Below are 12,179 nucleotides of genomic sequence, written 5' to 3' on the forward strand. Positions count from 1 at the left end.
TTGCATGTTTTTACTGCTTACATAAAGTAATAAATCCCAAACTGATGATGACTATTCAGTTATCTCACGTCCTCGACATGCAACAGTAGGTGAGAAGTAGGCGACTATTGAGGAGCACAGGTTTTTAGAGAATTGAAAGGTAGAGCTTATAAATATATATATAGATGCTAACTCTCAGTCTCCCACCTGAGAAAAGATCACCCTCCCAGCAGTGAGCTAAGCAGTGATTTTTTTGGATCCTTTACCTCTGATCCATGGCGTTGGTGGTGGCCACGGACAGAGAGGCCATGGCACTGACAGCTTCAGCCTCCTCTGAGTCTCCTCGTTTGGCCTCCAGCAGGGAAAGTCCCAGCAGCGGTGAGTAGTGATGCACCGAGCACCAGTACTTGCCTGATTGGTATTTAAAGTGCATTATTAAAGTATTACCAAGTTTCCAGACAATGACACAGATTAGTTATATAAAAAAAAACGGTTCTCTTTCTGCAGATTTCTTATTCCCTAATTGTGTCCGTCTGTGTGTGTCAGTGTTGTGAGTTTGTGTTAGAGGTTGAACTCACTGTGAGTCTCTAAAACTTTCTCCAGAGAGCGAACAGCGTTGGGGTTGGGCCTCTGCTCGAGGGTGGCCTTTGGCAGCGGGTCCAGCTGCACGGGACCAAAAAAAAACACACACACACACACACAGAAAAAATGTTTTCAAGTATGGGACAGGCTGGGGCACCTGTAGCTCACCTGTTAGAGCAGGCGCCCACATATAGAGGTTTACTCCTCGACGCAGCGGCCGCAGGTTCGACTGTGCCCTGCGGCCCTTTGCTGCATGTCATTCCCCCTCTTTCTCCCCTTTCATGTCTTCAGTGTCCTATCCAAAATAAAGGCCTGAAATGCCCCAAAAATAAAGTATGGGACAGGCTGCGTTTACAATAATCTCCACAAGGGGTTGACCTGCACCATGTAACGTCAGTTCATCCCACTCCCAACCCATATTCCAGCTTGATTTGTTTACTAGAGAATATGGGTGGCATGGCAACAATATTAATGCCTAATAAATCTACCATAAAGCACTAAAACTGTTAGAAAAATGATGCTCCTGACAGAAACCGATCAAATGGAGGGTGTCCCAGGAAGTTACAGCCAAGGCTTCACAGGACAGTGTTTGTCACTCTGATTTAGCAAGGCAAAAAGGTATTTAAATTTCCACTACTTGTGTGTTTTTATAAAAAGGCAAATAAATGAAAGTCACACATCTGGAATAAGTACGAGATCAAAATTACAGCTGAGGCAATGATACATTTGGGATTGGTGCAGCTTTGTCCTCATTTTTGTGTTTCTTTTTTCCATTACACTGCCAACACAGCAGATTAAAACGGGATTAAAGGGGCGCCTGGTTAGCTCACAGAGGCTGAGTCCTTGTCGCAGTGGCCGCAGGGACGGTTCCTTTGCTGCAAGTCATCCCTCTCTCTCTCTCTCTCTCTCGCTCTCCCACTTTCCTGACTTAATCTGTCCTATCAATAAAGGCAATTAAAGCCCCCCCGAAAAAATCGTAAAAAAAATTTAATTAAACAGGATTAAAAATGACTTCACATTCACAGGTAGAAGCAAAAATAGAGGATGTTTGAGCCGGATTCAATACCTGGCTGACAACCAGGCAAAACGTGCCACATGTCCCCTCCACTTTTCTCCAACACCGACACCTTGATATAACACAAGGGCCATTCATTAGGATTCAGACCCTGTGTGTAGTCAGAGTGACCTCCTTACCTCTTGGCCTAGCAGGGCGGCCACGCAGGCCTCCGAGGCGTCACAGATGGCGGTGAGGTCGTGACCCCCCTCCAGAGCCAGGACCACCCGACCTCCAGCGAGGGTCATCAGCTGCCTGGTCAGATAACCAAAACCTGCGGAAAAGGTTACAGAAAGCGTGTGAATGGATGCAAATGAATCTGCGGCGTGCGACAGCAGTTGAATTTCATTTCACATTTTCAATGTGTCAGCTCCGGAAGCACAATTTGACATCCCTTATCGGCATCCAACTCTATGTTTTGGGTGCTGTCAACTGCTGCAGCGCGGGATAAGAAAAACACACTTGAGATACGCTTGTACTCACATTTGGACGTCAAAGTGTAGCCGCCCAGTGGTGGAGGGTGTCCCTCCACAGCGTCGAAGCCAGAGGAGACCAGCACGATGTCTGGGGCAAACTCATTGGCTATGGGCATCACCACTGACCTGAGAGTGGGAGGGTGGAGTGCAAAGATTAACAGCCAATATTTCAATGTGAATGTAGAAGATAGAGTACTCACACAGGCACAAATTATTCATTTTATCTCCATGAAAACATTTCCTCAATTTGTTTTCGCCAAGCAAGTATTCTGATAATCTGTTAACCCTTTATCTCAATTTTTCAAGCATAAATACACTTGCTGCTTTTATTTGTATGAGTTACTGAACTGAATAAACAGCTTTAGGAAATGTAGGTTGGCATTTTTCACTATTTTCTGACATTTTACAGGCCAACTGATTCATCAGTCTATGCAAAAAAATAATAATATAATCATTAGTTTTGCAGTCCTACTAATAATAAAACTATCATCTACTAGCAGACATCAAACTGACATCTCTGTCCAATTAAACCAATCTATCTCCAAATTTGGTGACTTTGAATATTTTAGACTGAAGAATTAAGTGTTTCTTAATAAGTTCCTTAAGCTAAAAAAAAAAAAAAAGATTCAAAACCCCATTGGATCATCTGAAAACTGCTTTGTCACAAAGATGTTATCAGACCTGTTTTCATTTAGTCATGGGAAGTTGATATTTTGGAGGGTTTCACAGTTTTCACAGTACAGCAACAATTGCCTCCTCGGCCCAGTGTCTCTACGGTTACATATCACGTGTAGTTACTGTACTGTACATCAGACTTAAAAACTCTTTCATGCATCAATCTATCCTATTGTTAAACCAGCTACATTAAATCCAGTGCAATATTTATTCAGGGTTACAAGTCTCTAAGACCTTGTCTGTGTGTATGTACTTGGGAGTTTATGTCATTTGTGGTAATGTTTCATGTATGACTTTCGGTGTTATTCATCTTATGTATGTCTGTGTCTGTGTGCTCTTTTTTTATACGAGCTACCCAGGGATGCAAAAAGAATTTCAGCCCTGGCTGACAATAAAGTCGTATCATATCATATCATATCGTATAAAGTAGCTTCTATTTCTGAACATTTACTCTTGAATGTTCTTGCCATTTTGTACCAAGGTTATTCAATGTATTTAGCTAATTTAACACACTGTCCACACTTGCATGATGACTGTGATGTTGGTATTAAAAAGTATTGGAAGCAGAATTAGGACTATTCAATTCAATTTTATTTATAGTATCAAATCATAACAAGAGTTATCTCGAGACACTTTACAGATAGAGTAGGTCTAGACCACACTCTATAATTTACAAAGACCCAACAATTCCAGTAATTCCCCCAAGAGCAAGCATTTAGTGCGACAGTGGCGAGGAAAAACTTCCTTTTAGAGAGAAACCTGGGACAGAACCAGGCTCTTGGTAGGCGGTGTCTGACGGTGCCGGTTGGGGGTCTGATGAACAGTGGCAATAACAGTCACAATAAAGATAATGGAACAGTGACTACAAATGGTAGTCGTAGTAGTTCATGTCATTGCAGGGCACTGCAGGGCGTTACGGGGTGTAGCGTGGCACAGCAGAGCATAACTGAATGTAGCAGGACTAGGGCTGTAAAGACAAACTGGCTTAACTAGCATCTGGTTTGTCTTTGTGTGACTTGGTGATATTGTTATCTGTTACCTGAAGGCAGCCAGGTAATCTACATCTCCCATGGGTGGATCCAGGCCTCCAGTGAAAGCAACGTTAACGTTGAACCCGACACCGGGCCCACTGCCCACCTGCAGAGAGAAGCACGTGTGTGACTCACCTTGATACGTACAGGACAAACGCAAAATGTTTAGATTGCCTTTGTTTTCCAATACCACTCCATATTAACTTCAAGACATGTAACATCACTAGATTGCTAAAAGTGCTTTAGGAGAACAGCAAATTAATTGGCCAACTATCACAGTGTATCACACATTGTTTTCATTTCTTTGTTATTTATTTTTCTGGATCTGGATCCTGTGCAAAATGTTTCCCACAATGCACTGCGAACGTGTTTTGCTCAGGTCTGACGACAGTTACTAAGGTTATGGTCTCACAAACACACACACACACACACACACACACACACACACACACACACACACACACACACACACACACACACACACACACACACACACCTCGTCAGGTGCTCCACTTCCAGGGAAGAAGTTGCCGTCGTCATAGCGATGAATAGACAGGTAAAGGACATTGGGGTCATCATAGAACGCTTGCTGGGTGCCGTTGCCATGGTGAACGTCCTGAGGTTAGATGGTAAACACATGATATGATCACAAACGTTGCCATGCTGTGTGCCTTTTAAAGACACATATATATAGAGGAGTATTAAATAAGATCTAACTTGTCCTCTTTGATGCAAACTAACTACATCACGTTCCCACTAAGGGACTGACCCAGTCCACGATGAGGATCTTGCTGACGTTGAGTCTCTGCTGCAGCAGTTTGGCTGCGATGGCCACCGAGTTGAAGTAGCAGAAACCCCTGAAACGGCAGCAAAGAGAGGGAGGGGCTGAGTCGTCGTCCTTGTAATGAAATGAAGCTGTGCCAAAGCACTTTCCTGCTCCATTTCCATGTTTTTTTATGGAGCATTTTAAACGTGTTCTGAGAAGGATGTGATAAATAAATAAAGTCTCGAAACAGCAGCTGGCAGAATAAAGGCATTCTGTTCTTTATGTGCAAATAAACTCATTGGTTTATGTCATTTCTAGTCCAGACGAGCCTGTTCCAACGCTGGTATTTGTATATGCATAGATGAAGTGTCTCCAACTGAGTGTGGTGACGGCTGTGGCCTTACATGGGAGTGCTTTCCTCTGCGTGGTGTCCAGGAGGGCGGACCACAGCGAAACCATTCTGCAAAGACAGACAGGAGCGACAGGAGTCTGTTAGCCACAGCGGCACTGATCACCACTCAATGTTTCCTCTGTTAACCAAGTATTGGCGAACCGCGGCTAAAAACCACTGTAATTTAGACAAATACTGTACACACAAAAGAGGGCTGGCTTTAACGGAATTCAAACAATCTAATAAAAAGCACTTTTAGCACTAAGAGCACGACCGTTACATAACAAACTTTCTCGCATTTTCAAAGCTTGTGGGAACCCCATGATGTCTATAAGATGATAAAGATGATTCCCCGATGTGGGAAAGAAAGCAAGCAGACGAGTGTCGTCATGGTTACCTTCAGCTCTCCGGTAGCAACTTTGAAAACCACCTCCACCACAGAGCCGACAGCGAGTCGCGCCGCACTGGAGGAGTGGACCTCGTTCCAAATGGTGTCACTGTCCACCTAGAAACACAAGACCTGTGTTAAGTCCACAACATGGAGATGACCGAAACTGATCAACACACACACTTTATTACTCCTCCGTCCTCCTACATTAAATTTCGGTTAAATTTTCAGTATTTTTAGTTTATGAATTGTTTTAAATTACAGCATTACAGCAATTTAAAAAAAAAAATGTTGTGATGCATTTATTTGCCTTATGTGTTTTCTATATCTACGACGTTCCACTTCTGGGATTGCTCCTTGGAAATTACGCAAGATTTCACTCATTTAGGCCGGATATCCGTCACCTTCTGCTTCCTTTGTGTTGGCATTTTAAACTCCCGTTGATTTCTGAGGACTATGGTTAACTGCTCCTCAGATCTCTGCAGGGTAAATCCAGACAGCTAGCTAGACTATCTGTCCAATCTGAGTTTTCTGTTGCACGACTAAACCAACCTTTGAATGTACACGTGTTCCACCAAAATAAGTTCCTTGTGGAGGCTATTTTGCAGAGGCGCGGTTGTGCCTCTGTGTGTAAAAGGTGTAATACAAAGAAACTTGCCCTGTCTCTCCATACTCTCCCTGTCAATGACTTCTGTACGTTTTATCATTTTAAATATGACTGTACTACATATACTTCAATTAATAATATACAGATTGCATCATGTGAGAAAACTATTATTTCACTTTATGAATGTGAGTGTTACTTACCCCCAACCCTCCGCACGGTAGCCGTACAAACATGGGAGTGACTGAACCTGGTGAACCAGGAAATGAAAATTAAAATAGGGACTGGATAATGATAGTTGAGATGTGTGTGTGTGTGTGTGTGTGTGTGTGTGTGTGTGTGTGTGTGTGTGTGTGTGTGTGCTTACAATCAAGTTTCTGTCGGAGAGGGTTGGTTCCGTACAGCAGGACGTGGGCTTCAGAGTGAACTGTCTGCAGCTCTTCCAGAGTGGCCTTCCTCCCACGGATACACTACACACACACACACACACACACACACACACACACACACACACACACACACACACACACACACACACACACACACAGAGAGAGACAGATAAAGAAGGATAATTCTCATATGCAGTTTACTCCACTCTGTGCGATGTTAACTGTGGTGTCTTTTCCTCTTACATACCTCACACTGCGCTCTGAGTCCGGTCTCCTGCAGCCGAGACCAAATGCTCTGAATCCGGCCTGCGTGCTCCGGGTGACTGTTGGTGTTTCCACACATACACTGGTGCTTCTGCATTAGAGAGTCGTACACCAGGCCTAAGGCAACACACAAAGAGAAACATGCACTACATTAAATAAATGATTCATCAATAAGTCATTGACAGAAAACTAATCGGTAACTATTTTTTATCATCAATTTTCACTTCACTTCACTAGTTCCAGCTCCTCTTTGTTTTATGTCCGTGTAAATTGAGTGTATTTGGGTTTTGGTCTCTCTTTAAATTGCTTGTTTAGGAAACTATTTACCATAACAGTTTGACATTTTTCACTATTTTCTGACATTTTAAAGACAAAAAACGAATATTTATCAAGAAAAAGAAGTATCCTGTATTCTTTTAATGATTTACATCACTGCCGATTGTTTTTAGGTTTCTCTTGTGAGATTATTAAATATACTTGTGGTGTTTAAAACATAATGTTTATGTAATTACAGTTACATACCATGTTATTACAAAACTATAGTACATAGTTATGTAATTATAGTTTTCTTAATAGTTTCAGAAAAGATAGGGATGCCCATTCTTAGCGATATTTGTGAAAATACAGCTTTATTTTCTATTTGATATAGATAGTCAGCTATTCGTTAAAAGTAAGGCACAAGCAGAAGATTCTTCCTGTCTAATCTTAGCTCTCACATGTGTATGAAACAGCTTCTGAAACTCCTAACATTTAGGAGTTCCAGTAGCTGTTTCATAAACTATGCAGTTTGAAACTGAGTGGGAGCAAAAGTAGGCCCAAACGGTTAAAAAAAGTATCTGCATGAACGCACAAACTGCCACAGTATGTGGCATCTTTATGGCGATAACATTAGTATAATACAAATAAAAAAAGTTGCTGGTAGCAGCCTCATTCTTTACTCATAAATGACTTTTAATCTCTACTCGCCTTTTTTGTTTTTCCATTATGAAAAAAAGTACCTGGTACTTTTTTGTTGCTGCCTCCAGCTTCATTTGAAACAAAATGTGTCTTCTGGCTGTGGCAATAGCCACATGCCGAGAGTCAAAAACCACACACCTTCCACGTTCTGTGTCGCTATGACGACCAGCCACGCTCGCCTCACGCATGAGGCGGTACGAAATCTGCAATGGAAAATGGAGGACAGGGCACCGCGGCCGAGCCAAGCCGAGCCCAGCCAAGCTGAGCAGAGCTGGTACTAGCAGTGGGTAAGCGCCATAGTGACTACCTTACCTATGGGACAGTTAGCAGTGGGGATTTATGTCTGCTAACAATATGTTGGATTCATGTTAAGACAAAAATTAACAATAATTTGGAGGCCACCCTGCACTGTCTTTGAGGACCCCCCTAGGGGCCCTGGACCCCCTGTTGAAAGAGTCAGCTCTCTGAGAGGAAGAAAACGTAATGTGAGAAATGGTTTTGGCAAGATAAGCTCCTCTAGCTCTATTATTACGGCTACCAGATGGAGGCGGGAACCATTATACCACTTTTTGGCCAATTCCTGTTTTTTTTTTGTTTTTTTTTGGAAGGAAATGTGTCCTTTCAGTCCCCAGTGCGTTAAGAAAGGCAGTGAAATTCAAAGCCAAAAGTGTCTCAAATGAATGTTTTACGCAGACCAGAGGGAGGCTACTGTATCAAATTGACAGCAGCTAAACGGTTTATTTGAAAGTGAAAGTGAAACTTGAACGAGTTCAAAGAAAGAGGGTGGTGACACCGACCTGTGGTGAAGCGGGGTTTGACGGGAGGGTCGGGGGCCGGGACGCTGATTGGGAAGGAGGAGGCTGAGGCCGGAGACGACTGGGCCCTGGACAGGGGGCGGTGTCCTGGGAAGGAGATGGACAGGCCGGCAGCCTCCATGGAGGCCTGATAGTTTCTCAGCTGATGAATCCGCTGCTGCTCCAACAACAGGGCCTGCTGCTCACACACACAGAGGAAACACAGATGCATAAAGAAAGAAGATGAATTATACAGTTGTCATGGTGAGTTGTTTACACCTAAAATGTAAACGCATCAAGGGACTACGGGGGTGGGGGAGAAGAATTCCTTCAATATATTCTATATTGCAAGTACAACTTACGGCCAAAAGATGGCAGCCATAACAAATGATACAGCTTCGATTCCCCCTGGGCATTTAATCACAGACATGTCGTAGGACAAAGAGTAGCCCTTAATACATTCATGTCTCTTTGTTTCTACTTCTTCCTACCTGTCCAACTAGGGCTGCTCGATTATGGAAAGAAAAAAAATAATAATCACGATGGTTTTGGTCAATATTGAAATCTCTTCTTTCCCAACTCCCCCATCCTCTACCTGTCTGAAGAGCAGCTCCTGCTCCACCTGCCTATCCCGCTCCATGTGCTGCTGCAGCGCCTCCTCCTGCAGCTCCTGTGGGTCGGGGGGCTCCTGCTTGATGGTGACCCCCGGCGGCAGAGCTCCACCATCCTGGTGTTCCCTCAGCTCCTCCTCCGTCTCCTCCGGGTGGCTCTGGTGCTGGCGACCCACGGGTGACTCGCTGGGCTTGGTCATCATCTGCGAGACACAGAAAAGGAGAAAGGGAAGATTATCTCACAATCCAACAGCAGGATGTGACAAATCCCCTCCGACGTGTGAGGCTGCATTTAGAACAACAGACACACTTTTCTGAATTAAATTTCCGGCATATCGCTCCTTTCTCTGGAGCATTCTCCTTTTGACAAGCTTAATCTGGACTACTCAGCCAGATTTGGCGTCTTGCTCATTTCAAACCTATCCGTTCTAATTTAATGTGAGTGGCTGCTCTGCCGTCGGTACTCCGGGGCAAAATGTGTCTGGTTTGAACAGAGACACACTCCCTGTTATGTTGCCTTTCAGCCACTTATTCTGGGGGGCTGCTGTTAACCCAGTAGTGAGTCAGTTGGCTATTCATTCACTTTCACTGACATGTCCCATTCAAAGTGCCATTCATGGCTGAGGAGTACTTGTCTCCGTAGTGTGTGAGTTTTTACGATGTAAAGACAAAGATGATTTTAGTAGTAGTAGTAGTAGTATTTTTTTTTCTGGACGTCATAAGAGTGGGTTTTCAGATACAGGTGTGTGTTTCCCAAAGCTGTAAGCTTCTGGGTCCCCTGGCACAGAGCTAGTGCAGCATTAGTCTCGCATTGCCAGACCTTCCTCCACAGCGATGCGGAGGAGGGTCTGGCTAGTCCACACAGCATTCTGGCATAGGAGAAAAAAAACGTGCTCTTTATTGGCATTTCTTTAAACCAATCACAATCGTCATGGGGCGGCGCTAAGCACCGGGAAAAGCTTGGTGCCTCTGGAAGGAACTTGTTTTGGTGGAACATGTGTACGTTCAAAGGTTGGTTTAGTCGTGTGACAGAAAACTCAGATTGGACAGATACTCTAGCTAGCTGTCTGGATTTACCCTGCAGAGATCTGAGGAGCAGTTAACCACAGTCCTCAGAAATCCAGCTTAAATTGCCAACGCAAACAAAGTGGAAGGTAACGGACATCCGGCTGAAAAGAGTGAAATCTGGCGGAATTTCCGACGGCAGCCGAGCAATCCCGGAAGTGGAACATCGTGGTTATAGACTAGTGCAGCATTGACGTCCGAGCATTCACCAGCTCTCATTCAAAAGAATCCGATTCAAGAGACAATAAACATAGATAAACTGCAAACCTTCACATATAAGGGGCTAAAACCACGACTCACATTATATTAAAAAAAAACTGTTGTATTCTGATTCATTCATCAGAATAAAAGAATGTTTGAAGTGGAGATTTTCAATTTTTGCCCTGACAAAACTCTTGCAGAATCTGTGCTTGGCGTGCCAGAGGCTGTTATAGAGATGTTTGTGTGAAAGGCAGCCACTGGAGGGCTCTGAAACATATGGAGGGAGTGAGAAAAGAGAAGAGAAGAGAAGGGCAGAGCAGAGCAGGGGAGGCGGAGGCGGAGGAGAGGAAATCCCTTGTTTCATTCACCCACCTCTCCTCCAGCGAGTACTCTGCTCGAATTGGTAAAGCCAGTCCACAGAGCAACGGCTGCTTGCTTCCTCCCTGACCATATAAGGCAGAGGCTTCCACTCTGTTGCCATGGCAGCGCAGTTACCGCCGCAGTCCGTGGCAACAGTCTCGGCCACAGTCACAGAGACTTGGATGCAAATATTCACACACACACACACACACACACACACACACACACACACACACACACACACACACACACACACACACCTTTACATGTTAACCCATACCTGCCTCTGCCTACTCGCAAAACAAAAATACTACAGTGAGAAACGGCAGAATAAAATAAAGGACTTCACAGACATCCACAGCCAACCCGTTATTGGCTGTGTTACTGGCTGCCGCCTACACAAACAACTACACTACAGCTGCTGTGTTGGCTCACAGTGGCCCTAATTAATGATCAACCTTTTCGAATGTGATGTCAGATCTGCGGGCCCTTCCGTCACCTGCCCCCATTAGTACAGTCAGCATCATTTGCTTTCAAACTGAACAATGGGAGTATAGAAAATGTACACTGGAGGTTTAATGTTCTAGTTTAAGATTTGTTATTTTTTAACCTGACATGTTTCATGATGCCCAGGTACAGAAAACCCTTTTTTTCTGACGCTTTAACAACAACGTGGGTGGACTCCAGGATACTTGGATGCAACTTCTACGGGGGGAACCATGGAGAGTATCCTGACTGACTGCATCACCACCTAGTAAGGCTCTACAGAGGGTGGTGAAAACTGCTCAGCACATCACCAGGACGGAGCTGCCATCCAAGGGGGACCTCTACACCCAGCAGTGCATGAAGAAAGCAATACAGATGATCAGAGACGCAAAACCCACCCCCCAGCCACAAACTGTCCTGCCTGCTGCCGACAGCAAAACGACACCACCGCACCACCAGGCTCAGGGACAGCTTCATCTAACAGGCCATACGGTTTTTTGATCTCATTTCAAGCAGGGGGGCGAATCCACTGGCTGCAAAAAGAAGTCCGTTTCTATAGAGGTCTTTGGGAAAATGACCCTACTTCTCACTTGATTTATTACCTCAATACACATTTTCATAATGAGTTTATGGCCTCACTCGGTACGTTCAAGTCTTCTTCAGCTGCAGCTTCAGCTACAGCATGATGTTCATTTTGTAAATTATGCTCCCATTTATTTTAAAGTGGACTATAAAGCAGGGGATGCTTTAGGGGGCGTGGCTACACGCCCACCTGTCAATCAGGACAGAGGCTTAGCGATGCGTATCCATGGCACTGTGCACATTAAAATAGCCGTGAACTTGTTTGCGGGTGTTGCCCATTTTTTCGTCTTAAACTTTGTTTAAAAGTCACTGTCACTGTGTGTTTTCACTTCTTCAAAGTACACAAATGTATTATAGAATTGTATTACTTCATAGATATTTTGTTTATATTTTAGCCCTATTTCATAACTAGCACCTTTTTTGTTCTTCTTAGATTCAGAGTTTGCTTTTACTTGTGTGTTTTGTGTCTTTTTTTTGGTTATTAAATGAGCATTGTTGGAGGGGCCTGAGGCCTAAGATTTTTA

The 12,179-nt window shown here is 44.0% G+C and overlaps 1 protein-coding gene and 1 long non-coding RNA gene across 13 annotated transcripts in view; one reads left to right on the top strand and one right to left on the bottom strand.

The window, feature by feature from the left end:
- LOC144513016 (histone deacetylase 4-like) overlaps positions 1–12,179 on the bottom strand; it is a 57,292-nt gene that overhangs the window by 2,216 nt on the left and 42,897 nt on the right. For all 12 annotated transcript variants that reach the window (XM_078244068.1, XM_078244070.1, XM_078244067.1 and 9 more), the window contains 14 exons: positions 8,946–9,164; positions 8,354–8,549; positions 6,583–6,716; positions 6,314–6,416; positions 6,150–6,196; positions 5,352–5,459; positions 4,968–5,023; positions 4,567–4,654; positions 4,294–4,413; positions 3,806–3,903; positions 2,099–2,217; positions 1,756–1,889; positions 558–642; positions 246–390 (listed from right to left, as the gene is read on the bottom strand). In XM_078244068.1, the coding sequence (XP_078100194.1) occupies positions 246–390; positions 558–642; positions 1,756–1,889; positions 2,099–2,217; positions 3,806–3,903; positions 4,294–4,413; positions 4,567–4,654; positions 4,968–5,023; positions 5,352–5,459; positions 6,150–6,196; positions 6,314–6,416; positions 6,583–6,716; positions 8,354–8,549; positions 8,946–9,164 (1,652 nt within the window). The remainder of the gene's footprint in view (positions 1–245; positions 391–557; positions 643–1,755; positions 1,890–2,098; positions 2,218–3,805; positions 3,904–4,293; positions 4,414–4,566; positions 4,655–4,967; positions 5,024–5,351; positions 5,460–6,149; positions 6,197–6,313; positions 6,417–6,582; positions 6,717–8,353; positions 8,550–8,945; positions 9,165–12,179) is intronic.
- Positions 8,526–12,160, top strand: LOC144513018 (uncharacterized). Its single transcript, XR_013501065.1, has 2 exons — positions 8,526–8,614; positions 11,221–12,160. It is a non-coding gene; the product is annotated as an uncharacterized LOC144513018 (long non-coding RNA).

The sequence above is a fragment of the Sander vitreus genome, chromosome 24 (genome assembly GCF_031162955.1).
Source record: "Sander vitreus isolate 19-12246 chromosome 24, sanVit1, whole genome shotgun sequence".
Lineage (NCBI taxonomy): Eukaryota > Metazoa > Chordata > Actinopteri > Perciformes > Percidae > Sander > Sander vitreus.